Genomic DNA, 22012 nt, shown 5'->3' on the forward strand with positions numbered 1-22012 from the left:
AGTGCAGCACTTTCACAGCATCATCTTTCAGCATTTGAAACAGCTAAACTGGAATTCCATCACCTCCACTAACTTTGTTCATAGTGATGCTTTCTAAGGCCCACTTGACTTCACATTCCAGGATGTCTGGCTCTAGGTGAGTGATCACACCATCATGATTATCTTGGTGGTGAAGATCTTTTTTGTACAGTTCTTCTGTGTATTCTTGCCACCTCTTCTTAATATCTTCTGCTTCTGTTAGGTCTATACCATTTCTGTCCTTTATCGAGCCCATCTTTGCATGAAATGTTCCCTTGGTATCTTTAATTTTCTTGAAAAGATCTCTAGTCTTTCCCATTCTGTTGTTTTCCTCTATTTCTTTGCATTGATCCCTGAGGAAGGCTTTCTTATCTCTTCTTGCTGTTCTTTGGAACTCTGCATTCAGATGATTATATCTTTCCTTTTCTCATTTGCTTTTCACTTTTCTTCTTTTCACAGCTATTTGTAAGGCCTCCCCAGACAGCCATTTTGCTTTTTTGCATTTCTTTTCCATGGGGATGGTCTTGATCCCTGTCTCCTGTACAATGTCACAAACCTCATTCCATAGTTCATCAGGCACTCTATCAGATCTAGTTCCTTAAATCTATTTCTCACTTCCACTGTATAATCATTAGGGATTTGATTTAGGTCATACCTGAATGGACTAGTGGTTTTCCCTACTTTCTTCAATTTAAATCTGAATTTGGCAATAAGGAGTTCATGATCTGAGCCACAGTCAGCTCCTAGTCTTGTTTTTGTTGACTGTATAGAGCTTCTCCATCTTTGGTTGCAAAGAATATAATCAATCTGATTTCGATGTTGACCATCTGGTGATGTCCATGTGTAGAGTCTTCTCTTGTGTTGTTGGAAGAGGGTGTTTGCTATGACCAGTGCGTTTTCTTGGCAAAACTCTATTAGTCTTTGTCCTGCTTCATTCCGCATTCCAAGACCAAATTTGCCTGTTACTCTAGGTGTTTCTTGACTTTCTACTTTTGCATTCCAGTCCCCTATAATGAAAAGGACATCTTTTGGGGTGTTAGTTCTAAAAGGTCTTGTAGTTAGTTCTAAAATACACTTGTCCTACTGTATTTTAATTAGTGTCCTCCCCTCTGTACTCTCCCCCTCACTGGACTGTGGGCTCTGTGAAAGCAGGTACCATGCTGGTTTTATCTACACTGTTTACCTTATACCTAAACACAGTAGATGCTCAAAAAATATTTGTAGCATGAAGAACTGCAGAAATGAAGATGACGTCTGAACAGGAAAGTCTACAGCTTCCTATAGAATAGATGATGAGCCCCTGATTTTCTCTATCACCCTTTGGTTCTCCCTATGTCCATGGACCTCCAATTAGAAGATGTAGAGGAGTTGTTAGATGCTGTCAGTAAAATACGACATCTGACCCTGAAGAAGAAGAGAGGTGTCAGGAAACCCTTACCGTTCCCATTTAGCCACTCATGACCAGGTAGCAACTCTCTGTGTTGCTTATGGTGAAGAAGTCACGGCCACCTGTTGTTGAAACCAGTGGAAAGAATGAGTTTTAAGGATTCTGACCACCAGCAGAATGGGAAACACGTTTTTCAGGAGACCAGGCAAGTCGGTTGTGATGATTTTATCATCAGCATGAAGGAAGAACTTAATATCTTATTGGCATTAATGTCTGACTGTAGAGAAACACAGACTAAGAGAGGAACTGATAAGTATTGTGTAGATGGTATTGTACTTTCCAGGTTATTTAAGAAATTTTCAAGATCATTTTAACTATGTGCAATTTCATGTTACTGATTTTAGAACCCAGTGCCCCTCCTCTCACCTCTGAAGACATTGTTCTCCTATATTCAGAGCCTCACATCTGTGTGTAGATCTGTGTCTTGGGACAGGCTTTCTAGAGCAATTAAAAAGAACGTGAAATCTTGATCACATGTTTCTTCTTGTCTCTTGAAATTGGGTAAGAATTGTTGACCAGGTATAAAGACAATGAAAAAAGACAGATTTATGAGGGAAAGTTTAGTGAGAAAATGTAGGCTCTTATCTGTATTACAGAAGAGTGTGATTAACACTAGTTGATTTTTTAGAGAAAAAATAAGGTATGTTCCATAGCTTTTGTTCCATGAAGAGGAGAGAGCCTATGCAATCTGTTGTAGAAATTGTGTCATCAAAGGCTCTGAGGGCTGGAGGAGCAGCAGCACTCCCCGAAGAGCCTTGGTCATCCAGGAAACTGGTCTGGTAGAAGAACGCATCCCCAGTTTGGTTGCTCAGACCTCAGACTCAGGTGTGTGAGTGGAGACACCTTCCCCACTATCACACCTGTTCCACCTCTGGACTTCTTTGCTGTTCACGTCTGGCTCCCTCTTCCTCCAAGTCAGGCAGGCTCTGAACCTCTGAATCATCTCTGCTGTCTGATCACTCTGTATCTTTCTTCTTTGGGGGCATGTGGCCTATTTGCCTGGAATTATAATGATTTGTGCTCTGCTCATTCAGACACATCCTAGGATGGAGGAAAATAGCCTGGGATGAGGTCAGAGGACCCTCATTCCAGTCTCATTTCACATTCAGTCCCAGCTAAGTGACCTTTCTCTGAGGATCTGTGTCCTCATGCTTGGATAGCATCACTGACTCAATGGACATGAACTTGGGCAGAGTCCGGGACATGGTAAGGGACAGGGAAGCCTGGCATGTTGCAGTCCATGGGGTTGGGCAGAATCTGGGAAATGGTTAGGGATAGGGAGGCCTGGCATGCTGCAGTCCGTGGGGTCGCAGAGTCAGACATGACTTGGCAACTGAACAACAACATCTTCATCAGAAGATTCCTTGCTTACAGGATTATTAACGATAATGTATGCAGAAGCACTTCAAGAGCTAGAAAATCTCACCCTCCTGAGGTGCAGTAAGAGCAGAGATATGCTCTGTCATAAGCATGGCATAATACCTAGCACATTGTAGGTGCCTGATAAACTACACTTATTAGCTAATGATATTAAGAGATAAGCTTCATTTAAACACATAAATTGCTTGCTACTAAACTGCATTGCTGGTTCTGAATGTGGGTCTGTGGCCCAGAAGGATATACTCTCCTTTTTCTGGTCCAGGTAACAGGATATTTGGAACCACCAAGGTGCTGCCTTTTCATTCATGGGTGAGTTTGATCCATTAAGAAGATAGGTGACAAAATTAATTACATATTGTGCAACCATGGATCCCAAATTGGCCTTAGAAAAACATAGCATGTTGTAAATGCAGACAGCCTCTGAGGGAAAGCTTGTTCCTAAGAGACTTGCTTAATAGAATGTTGATCGCCTGCGAGGAGTTCATGCCTTGAGTAAAAGAGGTGTCTGGAATTTCCATCTGACTTTATTAGTATATATATTCAGGTGGCCCAGTGCTGGATGTTAGTTCTTAAAGGAAACAGTGTTCCCACTCTGAAGAAGGTAAGACCGCTGCTCTTTGCAACTGGGCAGCTTCTGCTTGTACCTTGCTGGCCCTGGAAATTCCATCACCTGAAGTGGAATTTTGTTCAATCCATCTTATTCGTGGCTCCAAGGACAACTGTGGTGGGTTTGATAGGGGGCTAGTGAGGTTGCCTCTGTAAAGATAAGAACAATCCATTAGTTGAAGCCTACACCCCAGTGGCTTCTACTGGGGCTGTTTGCATTTGCTAAGCACTCTCTGTTTATGAGAATGTTAAGGGGAAGTACATCCATTCTGTGCATGTTGTAAAACAGAAGGCTTGCAGCTGTCAGAATTATTTTCTTCTTGGCTCCTTATCTGGTAGAGTTTTGGATTGTTGCAGATTATCAGCCTCAGTTCTCCAGATGCAATGCAAATTTTCTTGTTTTCTGTCTTTGAAGATAACAGATTTATGTACACAGTTCCTTGTAATATACTTTCAGGATAAGGAGAAATTAGGCTTATTCCTATATGTTGTCATGATTCAATATTATGAAATGAGTCAATGATTGTTTTATTAGTTGTATAGTGCATTTATAGAATCCAACATATTCTATTCTCTAGCAAGGAAAAAAAAAAAAGCCCACAAGATACAATCTTTTGTTCCAAATAGCTTACAAATCTGCCTCAGAGACAACGAACAACAACTTTGTGTTAGAAGTTCACAGTGAAAGTTAAGTTCACTGTGTGCTCCTACTGAAGCTTTATGGAGGGATTGAGACCTGAGCTAGGCTTTGGGGTAAAAAGAAAAGAAAAAAAAAAAAAAAAAAAAACAGTGTAACAGAGCAGAAAAAGTAGACCTGAAGCCTTATTCCAACAGCACGTCTGCACACGATGTCGTGATGTGTCCTAAGGTTTGTTTCCAGTAATTTACAGTTAATGAAAACTCGTGTCAGAGTTTCTGAACGGTTACTTGCTTTTCAGACCATTCGCATCTATCTGTGTCTAGGGGGCGGCACTCAGGATTTTGCCACCAGCAGTGTCATTTACATGCACTTGGATCAGCAGTGCTTCCATTGTGAGGGAGAGGTCAGTGTTCCAGCTGTATCCCGGGGCACCTGGCTCACAGACTGCTTAGCTCAGCTGCCTTCACGGGGCAGGGACTGTGGCAGGTACGAATTATTGTATTTCTAGCCTCAGTGGGCATTTGAATTTTCAACCCATGGTCTCATTTAAGGGAGACCAGCTTGAGTCTGTTAGATAATACTAGTTCGAGATGACAGACTAACAGCTGTGGGAACAGAGGGGGAAAAGGCCTCTTCAGGAAACATTTAGATGGTGGGACTTAGTGAAATGAGAAATAAGAGAACAGTAAAAAGAAAGAAAGAAAGAAGAGGGACTTCCACGGAGGTCCAGCGGTTAACACCTGCCAACGTTAAGATCCCACATGCCACGGGGCAGTGAAGCCCAGGCTCCACAACTGCTGAGCCTGTGTTCTTCTAGAGCCTGGGCTCTACAACCAGAGAAGCTACTGCAATGAGAAGTCCAAGCACCACAGCCAGAGTGCTGCACACTCGCCACAACTAAAGAAAGCCTGTGTGCTGCAGTGAAGACCCGGCACAGCCAAAAACAAATAAGTAAATACTTTTTTTCAAAAAGAAAGACGGGGCCACAATGTAGCGTAAATCACTAGTAGTCATAAGTTTCTAGCTACCATTGTCTAAGTGAGCACAAATGTGATATTCTGAAGAAAACCAAGATGTTGGGGCTAGGGAAGGGATCTATCTTTACCTTCAGGTATAAGGATTTTCCGTAGATGAGTATCCTTCCAAGATGAGCCTAAGGAACCTTCCAGGCAAACAGTTGCTGAGAGTAGCTAGAAACACATAGGTGGGAGCAAAGGTTCCCAACAGCTTCACTTGTGGAACCCACAGTGTCTCAGGAATTGTTTCATGTCATTCCCAGGACACAAGAGGTACCTCACAGTTTCACTTGTGACGTGTTAGATCCCAATAACTTAATAAGTATTCATGTACTAATAACTTTGTAGGCATGTGAAAATATACATAAATTGAAATGTTCAAAAATAATATTTTTATTTCATTCTTTACCAGTTACTTACTGATGGAATTGCTGCGTCTGTTGGGCCTTGAGTGTTTCAGTCAGGACCCAGTCAGGAGATAAACCTGATAACATGATAATCTGAGTAGGAACGTGTGATATAAAGAAATACTAGCTAGTGGAACAGTATGGCAGCTCCTAAAAACTTAAAAGTAGAATTACCATCTTCTTCTTGCTTATTCGGTAAGTTGTGCCTTGACTGTTTGCAACCCTATGGACTGTAGCCTGCCAGGCCCCTCTGTCCATGGGATTTCCCAGGCAAGAATACTACGGTGGGTTGCCATTTCCTTCTCCAGGGTATCTTCCCGATCCAGGGATTGAACCCACATCTCCTGCTTGGCAGGCGGATTCTTTACCACTGAGCTGCCGTTATGACCAAACAATTTCCACTTCTGGATGTGTACCCAAAAGGATGGAAAGCAGAGACTTGAGCATGTATTTGTATACCCATGTTTATAGCAGCATTATTCACAATAGCCAAAAGGTAGAAGCAATCCAAGTGTCCATCGATGGTTGAAAGGAAGAAACAAATCATGGTATATACACACAATGGAGTATCATTCAGTTTTAAAAACGAATGAAATTCTGACACATGCTCTAACATGGATGAATCTTGAGGATATTAACTTAGTGAAATAAACCAGTCACAGAAAAGACAAATATTATGTAATTCCATGTATATGCAGTACCTAGATTCAGAAAGAAAGCATAGGATGATGATTGCCAAGGGCTGAGGAGAGAGGAGAATGGGGAGTTAGTGTTTAATGAGTATAGAGTTTCCATTTTCAAGAGGAAAAGCATTCTGGAGATGGATGGTGTGAGACTGGAACAACAAAGTATGTGTACTTAATCCTATTGATCAAGATGGTGGTACTTTTATATGATGTGCATTTTACCATAATTGAAAATACTAATAAAAAAGTTAAATAAATATTAATTTTGCTGAGGGCTGGCTGTTAGGAAGAGAACTCTAAAGAATAGGGGGATAGCAAATATAAAAAGCAGCCCCTTCCCGTGGGCTTGAAACAGGGCACCAAACCCAAACTTCCTCTCTCTCCTACTCTAGACCTTGTTGGAGAGAAGGTGGCTGGCCTTGGCTCCTTGAGTGGCAGAGAAGTCACAGCAGTGCTGTGCAGGTAGAACTTGCTGGAAATCCGTCCTCTAGGGTGCTGAGGAAATCCGTTCGTGGGGAGGTTTTTCACTGAAGGTGCTCTGCCACGAAACCTCCTAAGGGAGATGCCAGCAGAAGCTGCTGGAGGCTGGTTGTTGCTGACCACCACGTACAGCAGGAGCCAAATTTTGAAGAAGGTGCCTGCATGACAGGAACTGGGGGCTGGAGAAGTCATGCGTGCTTGTGGCAGCTTGCAGCCAGAGCACACCAGAACCAGGAAGCAAAAGCCCTTCTTCCTGTACTGTCTCTCCACGGCACTCCAGTGACAAAGCTTAGGATAGCACCAGCTGCAAAATAAAAAATCTCTAAAGCCTCATCCTTATTTTTTCAGAGCAGGTAAGGTGGCTCAGTGGTAAAGAATCCACCTGTCAATCCAGGAGATACAGGAGACACAGGTTTGATCCCTGGGTCAGGAAGATCCCCTGATGGTGGAAATGGCAGCCCACTCCAGTGTTCTTGCCTGGAGAATCCCATGGACAGAGGAGCCTGGTGGGCTACAGTCCACAGGATCGCAAACAGTCAGACAGGACTGAGCATGCACGCATGAATGAAAGGTGAATTGGAGCCGTGAGACAATACATTGATAACTGGCCACCTCATAACTTCTTAAAATCGAATTGAAATCAAATTGGATCCACTACCCTCATTTCTTCTTTCATGTTAGTTTTCAGATAACATTTGCTTTTTAGTATAGCAACTGCCAACAACCTAGCTTTGCACAGAAATGACATCAAAAGAAATGTATTACAGTCTAATGTTATGCAATGAACTGGCTTGAACTAGTAGTTTACGTGGTGTCTGAGAGACATTGAATAATGCTATGTCTTCCTCAAAAATTTAAAGTATCCTGTAACACCCCTGTGAGTTTGCTGTAGTGCTCTCAGGCACCATGGCACAGTTTGAAGATCTCAGGGCTAAAAACGTGAGACTCTTTAACCAACTCTGACCACATCGCTCTCATATATGAGAATCTAAGCTTCTGATTTGCTTAAGAATACAGAAGAGTCATGTGTAGTGTAAAAATTGCACAGGGTCAGTATTACTTCAGAAGATCTTTCAGGAAGTTACCAGATTGGAGAATAACATACTGTCTTCCAGTAAATATAGGACTTACAGTAAGTGTTTCCTCTAGCATTAGAGCAGGTTCCTGTTTCTTTAGGACTGGATGAAATAGTTGCCTTGTCTTCCGAGGCTCTTTGACATGAAAAAATCCTTAGCTACAGCATTCATCATCAGTATGCATAAGACTCTCAGTGTAAGAAGCAATGCTGAGACAAGGCTCAGGGAGGGAACAGCAAAGTCCTAGCTCTATCCCATGCTTACTCTGCAGCATGAAATCACTTACTGGTGGCTGATGGACCATTTAGATTGTTATTTCCTCTCTTTGTCTGTCTGTTTTGGGCTGACGGTGCATAGTTGAAATTGAGAAAGTTGAATGCCATTCAAGAGGACTTTACTGAATTCAATAGTAAAAATTCTATTGAGATAGTTATGTATGTATGTATGTATGTGAGTGAAAGTCACTCAGTCATGTCTGACTCTTTGTGACCTCAGGGACTATAGAGTCCAAGGAATTCTCCAGGCTAGAATACTGGAGTGGGTAGCCTTTTACTTCTCCAGGGGATCTTCCCAACCAAGGGATCAAACCCAGGTCTCTCACATTGCAGGTGGATTCTTTACCAGCTGAGCCACAAGGGAAGAATGTTAAAAAGTTAGTGTTTTTTTAAAAAAAGCTTTTGGCTTCCTGATAGCTCAGATGGTAAAGAGTCTGCCTGCAATGCAGGAGACCCAAGTTCGATCCCTGGATCAGGAAGATTCCCTGGAGAAGGGAATGGCTACCCACTCCAGTATTCTTGCCTGGAGAATCCCATGGATGGAGGAGCCTGGCAGGCTATAGTCCGTGGGGTAGCAAAGAGTTGGACACGACTGAGCGATTTCACTTTCACTTTTCTTCATGTTCTAGTAGAAACAGAAAAGTGAAAGTACCAGGGAAGTCCTAGAAAATGGATGGACTTAATAAGACCTTATATAGGTAGGTAGGTAGGCATACTGTTCATGCTATTGGTTTCCCAGAAGAATCATTCATTTTGGTGATGTTTAACAATTTTGTGACTCATAATTGATACATGTTTCTGTATAACTTTTCTTTAAAGAGAAGCTGAATAACTGAAGTTTTGTAAGCTGACCCATTCAAAAGGACAAACTTCCGATCCACGACTTTCAGTGCTACCTGCAAAACAGCCTTCCCTTTCCCCCCTAAACGCTGTTTGGATAAGTTCTGTTTTGGTTCACGTTTTCACCTCCTGCTGAGTTTGTAGGCTGAGTGTTAACCTTGGCTGCTTTCAGTGGGCAAGCCTGTCTAGCCCTGTAGCTTCATCTCCTGGTGTTTTCTGTCTCTTAAGCAGTGATGGGTTGGCAAAAATATTAACTTGACAGAGATTCTACCCATGTCAGAAACTCACTGTTAAAAGCCGAGTATGACAACTTGGAGTGGATTAGACTTTCAAACAGATATCCGAACAGGAGTCTGTGGTCCAGATTCCACATATGAGCACTACTTCTGTTTTCTTGTGGATTTCAAATGTTGTTCAGAAACTCAAATAAAGTTCATAACTGCTTGTTGGGATCAAGCAGGGCCATTACCCTCCCTGTCTTGGCCGCCTTTTCTACCTCCTTGGAGTAGAGTGAACACATGGGAAAGAAAGAGATTGTCACTACTGCTGCCTTAAGCAAAGCTGCTTACTTCTGAATTCTTCATGATAATCAATAGCAGATGTGTGGCCAGCCCTGGAAAGTTGCATAACTGTCTCACGTTGCATTCGACTGCAATCGCTAGCCAACATGAGGGGGTCTCCATTAGGCAGTGGAAAAAGAAAAATTTTGTTTATCTTATCATAAAATTATTTCCTTGATGTAAGTGGTAAAAGCAGTGGTTAGGGTGGAAGTAATTTGAATATCACTGCCCTTAAACATGAATTTCAGTTCATGATAAGAGGAACTTTCTAATGACTAGAGAGGAAGTAGGGCTTTGTTAAGGCTGTGAGTCTCTGTTAATAGAAGTAATCAAGGAGAGTCTGGATGAAGGCTTGCTGCCTGTGATGTGTCCAGGAGATGGCTTCACAGCCAGTAGAGGATTAGAATAAGTGACCTGTAAGTTTACTTCCAAGTCTGAGTTTCTATGACTATGATCATTGATCATTTTTCCTCCTGTTCCTTTTCTGAAGGTAAGTCAGGGATGTATAGATCAGTTGTGGCATTACCTTCTGGGCCCAGTCTCAGCCCTGCCTCTCTCATTCCTGGTGAATCTCTTTGTAGCCCATCTCAGGTTATCCCTGGTTGACCCCCTTAATCAAGGTACAGTGAGATTTGGACCTTTTATTTTCATGTTCTATCGCTGGACCACACACATTAAATCTCCCACACCTATGTGGAACTTCTATACTGTCAGCATTTAGGGCTTCCAAATGGATGCTCCACCACCTAAAATAATCTGGCCTTATTCATGAAGGTGATTAGGGGGATTTAATAATTTTCAGTGCTTCATCACATTTATGACTCATTTTTATTTTTACTACTTTGTGGAACAAGTAGCATTATTCCCATTTTACAGATGGGCAAACAGAAGCTCAGAGAGGTTAAATGGCTTGCAAATTTTAGAAGAAAAGTGATAGAAGAATGAATAGAAAAATAAAATCCTATTGTCAATGAGATAGTGCTTACTGGGTTTATGGTAATCAGGCCCAGGCCTCCCAAACTGAGTCTGGCTTTCTTTGCCCTGCTTCTGGCAGCCTTACATCCAGGGAAGTTTAGTTGGGGTCTTGACTGAACTTTTAATTAAAAAAAAAAATAGTATTTGTAGTTTCATGTAGCTGAATAAATAGAAGCTATTAAACTTGTGGCTTATTTAAAGCATTGAATATCAGGAATGGGATAGTTTTGATTTGAGGCTGTGATCTAAGCCTGTGAACAGACCCATCTGAGCATTCCATCCTAGAATCATGACCAACTCAAACTCTTTGAGAATCTCCCAGTACAGCAAACTTTGAATTATTCCTCTGCAAAATAAAGGTCTTGAATTTTACATGATTAGTTTAATAGAGTAAGAAAGTCTGGATATAGAAGACAGGAGGCCTGGTCTGCATCTACTGTAGTCTCAAGAACATTATTACTTAGTTTTGTGACCTTGAGCAAATTGTATAACCTCCCTTTCTTTAATTACATGTCTGTAAAATGAGTATGATGATCCAAGGGAGCTAATTGGGAAGCCTGCATAAAGCCTATGCAAGGCATAGTAAATGCAAGGCATCCCAGCTAAGTATTACAAAAGAAAGATCCAAAGTCATAAATTCTTCAGGTAATATTTTCAGACCTGATTTTGAGTGTGTGTGTGTTTCATCATCTGCTAAAAGTTTTTACTCTTCTCCTAAGAAAGATTTCTTAGGAGAAAAAGAAAAGCAAACAATGAGAGCCTAGGAAACAAGTGCCTCCCAGATGTACTGTTTTCTCCCTGTGTATGATCACTCCAGATGTCAGCACTTCTCATTTCCTCAGAATTATCCACTCACACCCAGAGCGGTAGTGAGCCTGGAGGATTTACAGAAAAAGCCATAGGGAAGACTGAAAAGAGGGTTTACACAGAACAAACTTCCGACTCCCAGGCATGGCCCCTGGGAGGCAGCTTTTCCCCATCGTTTGACTCAGCACTCATTGTGAGCCTTCTTCCTTGACTCACAGAACTTCTGTCCTGCCTCCCAACCTCCCCTGCCTCATCCCGGTACCAGCAATGCGTAAGCAGGAGGTCACTTGAGGCTCAGGGCTTGGGCTCCTGAGAAGGTATGTGAGAGATTTCCACTGTCATTTGAGTGGCCCTTTCTCCGCTTTTGGTAAATCAAACTTTCTTAAGGCATGAAGAGTGAGATCACTTGGGCTAGGCAGGGACTCTGGTGAGATACCCAATTAGCCCCACTCCTTTTGGAAGGTTAAGTGCAAGATGTCTAAGGAGGTTAAGAAGGATGCAGAGCCCACAGTCACAACCAGATGAGGCCAAGAACACAGGTCCCTCTGTGAGGAGAGGGACTGAAAGCCAACTTTATATATAGAGCATGGAAGCCTGTAAAGACTCTCAAGGGAGTAGACATAAATAATACAAGAATAGATGAGGAAAGCTTCAAAGTCAAATAGGAGAAAGCCACTTTTTATACTAAGTAAACAACTCTTTTTCACCTCCCCCTCACTGACTTAAATGTTGTTTGTATAGATTCAGCCTGTCAGCATGGCAGAAATAAAAATATCGATGGAATTACCTTTTTTTTTTTTGTGGTATGGAATTCTTAGACCTAGAAGCTCTAAGTGAAAGTCACTCATTTGTGTCCGACTCTTTGCGACCCCATGGACTATACAGTCCATGGAATTCTCCAGGCCAGAATACTGTAGTACTAGCCATTCCCTTCTCCAGGGCTGGAAGCTATACAGGTCTATAAAAATTGACAGAGATGCTTAGTCTTTTTCGCTGCAGAGAACTTACCGCATTCTCTAATGTGAGCAGAGTGTGGTTCCTCCTGATTGAATTGTACCTTCTCTTCCCAATTCTGCTGGTCTTCTCTTCTAAGTCTGAACACTTGCTGACCTTCCCTGTTCTTGGCAGACATCTGGGCGGATGTAAGGAAAAGGCCCAAAGCCCAGGCATTTTTCCAACAGCTTTATTGATGCATAATTTAAAAGAAGATGTTTCTGCTGTTCTACGATAAAGTTCAGTTGAGAGGTGGTGTTAATATCTTCCTTAGAACCAAGGTCACTTGGAAGGTTGAACTCCAAGTCTGTGATCAAAATTACCAAAATTTGCCAGTAACCTCCAGGTGAGCAGAGTTCTTTTACATGTGACTCATGTAAATATTTGGTAATGACTGATTGAAAAAAAAAAAAGAAAGGAAAAAACCACCAGAATCTTGGCGGTGATGGTGTAGCTGCTAAGTCCTGTCTGACTCTTGCCACCCCAATGGACTGGAGCCCACCAGGCGCCTCTTTCCATGGGATCTCCCAGGAAGAATACTGGAATGGGTTGCCATTTCCTCCTCCAGAAGATCTTCCTGACCTAAGGATCTCAGATTCTTAGCTTGCATTTTAACTCAGGTGGTATGCTAGTGGTAAAAAATCCACCTGCCAATGCAGGAGACTTAAGAGATGTGGGTTTGATCCTTGGGTTGGGAAGATCCCTTGGAGGAGGAAATGGCCACGCACTTCAGTATTCTTGCCTGGAAATTTCCATGGACAGTGGAACCTGGTTGGCTACAGTCCATGGGGCTGTAGAGAGTCAGACTAAGCAACTAAGCTCTTACCTACATGAACGTAGGTAAGCTACTATTTTTAGGCTACCATACAGAGAGTGTTGTGGAAAAAATAAACATGGAAAGCTCTGGACAGTTTTTCTGATGATTTCATAGAACGTGTACAAAATACATACATAATTTTAACTGACATCCTGATGTTACATATTGTACAGTTGTAGTTCAGAGGAGTGAAGTGAGAAGTCAGAAAGAGCTAATTAGAGGCAGACACTGAACTCATACCTTATTTTACTAATACAGTCAGCTGGTTTCTCCTTTTAGGTGGTTAAGGAAATTTAGACAAATTTGCAGTTAACCACAAAACAAAGAAATAAATGCTTCCAAACAGTAAAACATAGGTCTATAAAACTTCTGAGAAGGACGCAGATGCTTTCACATGGGGAAGTCATAGACTATCCGGAAATTTGGATCCTAAAGAAGAGTGGTTTTAAGGAAGATAGGACAAGATGGAGAGAGGCTAAGATACACTCACAAAATAAACCGAGCCTACCTTGCACTGGAGCTAGATCGGGACTTTGTTCCTCAAGGTGACTGCTGGGCTACATTTAAATACAAAAGAAGTTTCTTGCCAGGTTTCTTGAGGACCCCAGTGAAAGTCAAAGATCAACCTAGCTGCTAAGATGATTCTAAATTGGATTAAGAGGCTGACACAGCAGCGCTTGATCTGTTCATTCAGCAGTTGTTCTCCCTGGCTAACCTGAGCAACGCTGAGGGCCTTTTTGTGAACCCAGTGTAAAAACAAGTTGGACGTTAAGGACACGTACTTTAACACGCCGTGTGTGGTTTGAACAAAATTGGACTTACAGAAGGACCTTTTATAAATCACTCTTATGGGGGCACTTTCTGAAGGAAGAGGGTAAAAGTGAGCCCTTCCTGTGACTGGTGAGACCGGACTTTGGGTTTTGTGAATTTGCATAATCATCACCTTGAAAAGGTGTTGCTACTTACTCCAATTATAGATGAATGGGAGCTATCTTTATGAAGTTCACAGCCCTGGTGAGATGCTGTTGGGCTCCTGGCAGACATCTGTGGAAGGCTGGGCTGCCATGGGGGAGGGCAAAGGACAGATGGTGTGTTGGGGGTAGGGTGGGGGGACTTCCAGAATGATTCCTTAGACAAGACAGGAAAGGTCGCTTCTGACTAGTGAGGGAGCATGTCTCAGAATGACCTTCATGTCTCCTCGGTAAGTCTGAAGTTACAGAATGAAGTTTCTAAGTTATTGCATGTTAGCAGCTCAGATGTGTGGCACAGGGGACCTTGGAATTAACTGGGACTTTCAGAAGGGTGCAGCCTGGTGAGGTCAGCTTCCGGAAGGCTCTACAGTACTGATAGTTTCCAGATGTTTCTCCTCTTTTCTCCTTTCTGACCGGCTATGTCTTCCTCTCATCATTCTCTCCTGTCCTTTCAGGGAATTGAGATGAAATACTGCCTGGTGTCTTAGGTGTGATAGAATCACTCAGCAGTAGGAAGTGATTTAATATCTTATATTAATATTTATTGGAGAAGGCAATGGCACCCCACTGCAGTCCCTTGCCTGGAAAATCCCATGGACGGCCTGGTAGGCTGCAGTCCATGGTATCGATAAGAGTCGGACACTGAGCGACTTCACTTTCACTTTTCACTTTCATGCATTGGAGGAGGAAATGGCAACCCACTCCAGTGTTCTTGCCTGAAGAATCCCAGGGACGGGGGAGCCTGGTGGGCTGCCGTCTATGGGGTCACACAGAGTCGGACACGACTGAAGTGACTTAGCATTAATATTTATAATAGTCTTCACTGCTTGTGACTCGCATAAACACGTTTTTTCCTATTCAAACCCAATATTGGAATAAAACGCTAGAGTATCTTTTACAAAAAATTACTTTTAATGGTGCAGTAGTTTGTAATAATCTGTGTAGGAGTTTATGGTTTTCAAAGCACTTTTTGCTTATATTACTCTAATTAATCCCCAGCATAAATCTGAGGAGTAATTAATATTCTTTAAACCCTCTTTTTCCAGATGAGGAAAGGGAGGCCCAGAGAAGTTAAATAATTCACTCAAGGTCATACAAATAATAAATGGCAGAACTAAATCTTAATTTAGACGCTTTACATCTGTATCTTTTGTATGTTCTTATCATTAAATTTATATTTACTATAGAGTCTCTCTTCTTATTTTCTGCCTGTATAAAATGAGGGAAATGATGGAAAGGAAAGCAGCTGGAAAATAAATTTATTAAAAGAATGTAACTTTTCTCACAGTTTCCTAATGGATCTTTCAGGTTGTTATTTGAGGACCTGTTGCCTTATATATGTAGTAAAACTAGTGCTCTGCAAATTCCTCCATTAAGACAGGTATGTCGGTGGCAGCTCTTGTTCCCCCTTCTCCAAAGGAAAAGCTAAGGCTTCGCAAAACGGAGACGTCTTCCTCTCAGCTGGTGGACCCGACCAGGGGGCAGAATTGAGATCTCCTCTAAGAACTCTCCAGCTTCTTTACTCTATCAGCGTTTCAAAAGCCTGAATACCTCCCCGCCCCGCCACCCGACCCCGACCCCCGCCTTTGGCTTGCATCCTTCGAAGAAGAGAGTGGTGCCCCCTCCGTCTGGGAATGGCCCTTTGGGGTAACTGCAGAGCACTTAGTGCACCCAGGTTGGGGTTTGAGTAAGGTCTGAGTAAGTCATGCGGGTTATACCGGATGACTAAGCCTTCTGGTCTGCTTTTCCTGTGCAAAGGTAAGGGGTGGAGTTCCCGCCTACCCGCACCTTTCTTCAAAATGCCCCCATTCCTGGGCTTGTGCCGCAGGTCCTTCCAGCGTCGTGGACCAATATCCATGTTACTTTGCTGCAAAAAACAATGTACAAAACCCAGCAGCTTTAAAATCCTTCATATTGGGCGTTTAAGACCCCAAGAAACAGAAAGTTAAATGGGCGTCGAAAAACGGAACCTGAAGGTGGAGGTGCATGTCTGACCGCGTCTGCATTTGTGATTTATGTAAAACAACAGAGATGTGCCTTTCTTTTCTTCCCTGCATATCGATTTCCCAGGCGTGGCCCATCCTGGGTCCCGGCGGCCGGCGCCCCTCTGCCGGGCCCCTCCGCAGATCAGCCCCACCTGCGTGCGCCCAGCCACGAGCCGCCAGGTCGCCCGCCCGCGACGGGCTGGGGCGCGCGGCCCCGGGGGCGGACTCCCGCCGCCCAGCTGAGACGCGATTCGTCACTCTTGCAGAACTTTCCCCCTGAAAATCCCTGCACCAGAACCAGCCCTCCCGCCCCGCGGAGGTTTTGATTTTAGAAGCTTTCCTTCCTTTTTATTTTCTGTGTGCTGGTTTTGGCTGCCAGCTCGTGCGAGTACATGTCCGCGGTCGTCGCCCCTGCAGCCGCCTACCCGGACACCATGCACTTCGAGGCAGAAGAATCCAAGGAAGGTACGATTTGGATTTGGCTGAGGGCCCCCCCCCCCCCGCCAAGTTCTGCGGAGGAATGTGGAAGTAGGGCGGCGGGGTAGTGGAGCAAATACGAGTTTAAAAGTGAGCGATGGGTACTTTGTCCGTTCTGACTGCGCCTTCGCTGCTGGTTTCAGGGCGACTGTGCCGAATACACTTCTCACCCCGCGGCTGGTCAAAGGGGAGGGAGGAAGACTCAGACCTGGCTCTGCCAGCCCACTAAACTCTGCTTTCTAGATCTTTCTAGAAACGAAACAGCCACAGTATTGACTCCAAGAATGCGAAATGTACTTAGAAGAGCACTGCCTGCCTGCAGTCGGGACAGTCGAAAGCTGGATCCCTTGGAAGAGCCCTAAGAGTCCAGGGTCTCTTCAAAAGGGATTTCAGAAATTGGAAACTTTGTGTGTTTCCGGCTAAAGGGGGAAGCTGCGTGGGGGGAGAAGTGAAAGATCTTTATTTGAGAAATAGGTTTTTTTTTTTTTTTTTTTTAATCGTTGCTGGCTTTTCAGCAGTGAATTAATTTTGTTGGGGGGCTTTAAGGGGGCTGAGAGATATGAGGGAAGGCTTGTGCAACTTGAAACTGAGAAGTTTGTCTGTTTCTAACTTTGCCAAAGCAAAGGGTTTCCATTTACTCTTAACAGAGCGAGTGACAGGGCTGGAAAAGCTCCAACCAAAACACAATTATACGCTGGTGTTAGTTCGGGGAGTTTATTTGTGTGTGAGTGTTTGTACGCTTTGTTTCCTGAAACTTTATGTATACAAAAGTCCTCTTGTAAGTGAGGTAAAAGTGGGGGAAATGAGAGAGTAAGAGAGCAGCCTGTGCAAGATTGTGAAATTTCTTTCTTTTTAAGTAGTCTCTTGGGAAATGGGTAAATTTCGAGTCAAAAGCAGCTCAGGGAGCCTGAGGAGCAGAAAAGAACCCCATCGTTTCTCAGTTTGGTAGATACCAGTCAGGGAGAGCCCTGGAAATTTGTCCTCTTCTTTTCCTGATTCCCATCCCTAAAGTTAAGCCCTGTGTTTCAAGATGTGGTCTCTGTGGGCTGACATTTCCTTTATTGTGCTGTGTGAGGGAAGCAGTCAATAAAAAACAGTCTTGTTTAATAGAAATATGGGACTGGTGTGAATGAGAAATGACAGCCAGGAGCATTGTTTTTGAGCTTGATGTGGGAACTTGGGGGATTAATGTTTCTTTGCTGCCGTGGAGTCTGTACTGATGGAGCTTTGTGCTGTTGGAGGCTTTTCTTTTAAACAGCGATGTACAGTTAGTCACAACTGGAGTTGAAGGCACATGGGCTGAGAGAAGCCAATAGTGAACTTTTATATGAATTACAAGTAGCACTTACATTGGTATTTTTCTCCCAGGCATGTTTTTTTTCTTTTTTGGGGGTGAGGAGAAAGTGGAAAAACAGTATCCCAAAGCATATTCTTTGGGATACATTCTTTCAGCCAGCACCCACATTCTTCTCTCCAGCCCAGCTCACCCATTGCAAGCCTGAAAACTGGAGGTGAAGCGGTGCCTTAATGCACACCCCCTTGTTCCTAACCTTTCCTTCCCCTTGCCATCACTTACATTTTGCAAATCTGTAGCAAATTATCCTCCTTCTGTTATTTACTGAATGTTCAACATGTTTCTTTTTATATATATGAGGTGCTTGAGTTTTAAATTGATGGCAGTTAGAATAGGATGTAGAATAACTCTTGAGGGAGATTAAACAAATACTTTGTTAACAAATGGAATCATAGTAGCTTCTACCAGGAAATAAAGGACTAGTGTATATGTATATATGTGTGTTTGTGTGTGTGCATGTGTGTCCCGGCAGTTCTGACAAGATTGGTTATTGGCTGTGATCTAGCATCCTCTGTTTAGCTACCACCACTCAGAAAGGAGCAATGCTGTTCATTTTTATTTTTTAAAAAAGATTTTTTGATATGGACCATTATAAAGTCTTTATCAAATTTGTTACAATATTGCTTCTGTTTTATGTTTTGGTTTTTTGGCCCCAAGGCATGTGGAATCTTAGCTCCCAACCAGGGATCAAACCCTCACCCCCTGCATTCGAAGGTGAAGTCTTAACCACTGGACCACCAGGGAAGTCCCTCAGTGCTGTTTAAATAGCTCAGTTATCTTTATTGTTTATCCTTACTAATTCTGTCCCTTCGCCTTAGCTTTTTTTTTTTTTTCTCCTTGTGGATTTATGTATCCCATCTAGTGTCAGATCACCACAAGCTCTTCACAGTGTCTGCATTGCAAGCAAATTGCCTTCCGATGCTTCATGCCTGATTTGCCATACTGGGAGATACTTTAAATCATTAGTCTGAACTGCAGTGAGAGACTAGTATATGTTGTTTAGGGTTGAATATGAAACAAAGTATCAAGTTGAACTCAGAAATCCTCAGAGGCCAACATATTTGTGTATGTGAGTGAATGTAGAAGCAAATGACTGGGGATATTGTTAAGCCACCATAGCTTAGGACAAACTTGACTCTGTGCCAGGAATGCTGAACCTCCATCCTCAGTCAAAAGCCACCTCCTAAAGAATCAATTTAATTTTTCCTGCTTACAAATGAATAGGTGATTGTGCTTGAGTATTAAACAGAGAAAAAGAACTCAGACCTTGCTCGATTAGAAGCTGAGTGAGTTTAAGATATCCTGGCATAATATGAATAGGAAAGCAAGAGAAAGGGAGGAAGAAGCCTACTTTATTAAACAGGGGAAGACTGTTGAAAAAAGAGTATCAACAGCTTCCCATGGATGGGGGCTTCCTGAGGAGATGTGTTGATGGCCATATTTTTGGCATTTAATTGATTCCTGTTGAATAAATTACTTAATTATGAGGTAGGAGAAATGAACCACAGTTAAGATCTCTGCAGATCTTTCTAGTGCTAGGCATCAAGGGGTCTGGGGCTCCTCTGACTTGGTTATTGAAGCTTTGGTACCAAACAATGAGGAAGCCACTATGAAGGAGTTGCTTTGGGAGGGCAGAGCTGTGAGTGAGCTCAGCTCCTCCTCTCTTGCCCGTAATAGCACCTCCCGCCACCACCTCACCTAGTTCCCTCATGCCTCATCAGGACTGCTATTTCACAAAGAAAACAGTGGCCATTAGACAACTCCCTCACTTCCTGCTTTCAGACTGACAGATTCACCTTTACCCACACCCACATCCTCCCAGTGTCTGTGGAACAGGCGTGGTTCCTGCTGGAAGCAGTGGAAGGAGGCCTCCTTCCACTGTGGGCTCCTCACTGCACTGGTTGGCCTCGTCTTTCCTGGCTCCTTCCCTTCTGTGTATAGATGGGCCCAAGCTCCCTACTTTGGTGGTGTTGGTACTTGATGGTCTTTCTGCCTGAAATTCTTCTCCCCACCTGACCCCTTTTCCCTGGTCAGGTTTTTGGGTTGGAGAGGCTCTTTCTGAACTTCCAACTTAAAACCCCTTACTGCAGTCTCTCAGAACACCTAACCTTTTTGTGGCCAATACCACATTGTTTAGCATCTTTCTCTAGACCACGAGCTCTTGAGGGCAAGACCATGTCTGTTTTATTCCCCACTGGGTCTCCAAGACCTATGTAATGAGAGGTGAACATTCAGTATTTATAAAATGAATGAATGATCTTCATTCTTTAGAGGTAATCCTCGGTACTTTGTTAATTTTAGGCATATATTTCTCTTATAAAACGAACCTGCTTCTTTTTTTTTCTGTTTCTTTTTTACCTTTTGCCTGATGCCTACTTTCTCACTCTTCATCATCCTTCATCACACTGAAGTCTGTCTTTTTCTCCATTACGCCACTGAAATTGCTCAAATCACCAGTGACTTCCCAGGTGCTAAAACCACCAGTGACCTAGCATTCATATTTTTGTCCTGCTCTTACTTGACTTGGTTTTGCAGTGCTTGACACTAGAAGACTGGTGTCCTGGCAGTCCTAAACTCCTCCCTTAGTTCCTATGCCTCTACACTCTCTAGCTGTTTCTTTCTAATCCCTTAGACTTCCAGTCTAGGCTTTTCTAAAAGTTACCTGTACAGCCAGCTGCCTGGTAAACACCATGCTTTTTTTTTTAAAGTGAAGTATAGCTGGTTTACAGTGTTGTGTTAGTTTCAGGTGTACAGCAAAGTGATTCTATATGTGTGTGATATATATATATAATACTACATTTAAATAATTATTAAACATTAAATATTAAATACTTATATATTAAATTAATATATTAATATATAATATTAATTATATATTATCAATATATTATTAATTATAATATATATTAATATATTAATTTATATAATATATATCATATTCTCTTCCATTATAGTTTGTTGTAAGATAGTGAATATAGCTCCCTGTACTATACAGTAGAACCCTGTTGGTTATCTATTTTATATACAGTAGTTTGTACCAAGCTCCTAATTTCTCCCTCCCATCCTTTTTCCCCTTTGGTAACCATAAGTTTGTTTTCTATGTCTGTGAGTCCAGGTAAACACCATACTTTGACTGTCATATGGGTATGTCACATTCAACAGATCTACACTGAGCCTGGCATTTCCTACTCTTCACAAATCTCACCCTCCTTTTGTGTCGTCACTGAATATCACAGGACTCTTTTTAGCTTCCAAACTGCAAATCTGCTAGTTATCCTTAATCCTGCCCTCTTCTTTATCTTCAGCTTCCGCCTGGCACTTCCTCCTCCTCATTATCTGTTGAGTGCATCTCCTCTTGTACCTTCATGTATAGAATAATTACCTCTCTCATCAGGGTTCTTGGTTGCAAGAAATGGAAATTGATTCCTGCTATCATGAGGAATCAATACTCTTGCCTGGAAAATCCCACGGATGATGGAAGAGCCTGGTAGGCTGCAGTCCATGGGGTCGCTAAGAGTCGGACACGACTGAGAGACTTCACTTTCACGTTTTACTTTCATGCATTGGAGAAGGAAATGGCAACCCACTCCAGTGTTCTTGCCTGGAGAATCCCAGGGATGGGGGAGGCTGGTGGGTTGCCGTCTATGGGTTTGCACAGAGTCGGACACGACTGAAGTGACTTAGCAGCCACAGCAGCAGCAGCAGCATGAGGAATGGATTGAAATGAAGAATGTCTTGAAAGTATATTGGGTTAGTTCACACATCCCCAGAAAGAATTAGCCTCTGAAAGATACATCAGGAAATGCAGCCAAGAATCTCCTGGTTAGGACCTCGCGATGGCCCTGGCCTCCTGTGTATTTTTCAGGTCCATCTCAGATGGGACTCCAGATGTGCCTGAAGATTTAGTCATGCTCCACACTTAAAAATCTCAGAAATAAGCCAGCTGATGTCAGTGCTAGGTTGTGTCCTTGCCCTTGCTGCTTGTGGGAGAGATATCCTCTGGTTCCAGCTTTGCTGCAACTACTTGCAAAATGAGGGTTTCTTCAGAATTAGGAAGGGACTTCTGATGTGGATCACCAGCAACAGACATCTACCACTCCATGGGACTGGTCCATTTGACCCTAGCGCTACCCTGCGTATTTACTTCCTTGTTCCCTCAGCAAACGTTTCCTTTGTTGGGCTTACTCTCTTGCCCCTTGTCA

At 42.9% G+C, this 22012-nt stretch overlaps 1 protein-coding gene across 4 annotated transcripts in view; it reads left to right on the plus strand.

Moving 5' to 3' along the window:
• TNFAIP8 (TNF alpha induced protein 8) overlaps window positions 1–22012 on the plus strand; it is a 143670-nt gene that overhangs the window by 81219 nt on the left and 40439 nt on the right. Inside the window, exon 1 of one of the 4 annotated variants that reach the window (XM_040241690.1) lies at window positions 16171–16444. The exons of the other annotated variants lie outside the window; for them this stretch is intronic. Within the exon in view, the coding sequence (XP_040097624.1) occupies window positions 16372–16444 (73 nt within the window). The 5' untranslated portion in view covers window positions 16171–16371. Of the gene's footprint in view, window positions 1–16170; window positions 16445–22012 lie in introns of those variants that run through there. 4 annotated transcript variants of the gene reach the window in all.

The sequence above is a fragment of the Oryx dammah genome, unplaced genomic scaffold (assembly GCF_014754425.2).
Source record: "Oryx dammah isolate SB20612 unplaced genomic scaffold, SCBI_Odam_1.1 HiC_scaffold_5, whole genome shotgun sequence".
Lineage (NCBI taxonomy): Eukaryota > Metazoa > Chordata > Mammalia > Artiodactyla > Bovidae > Oryx > Oryx dammah.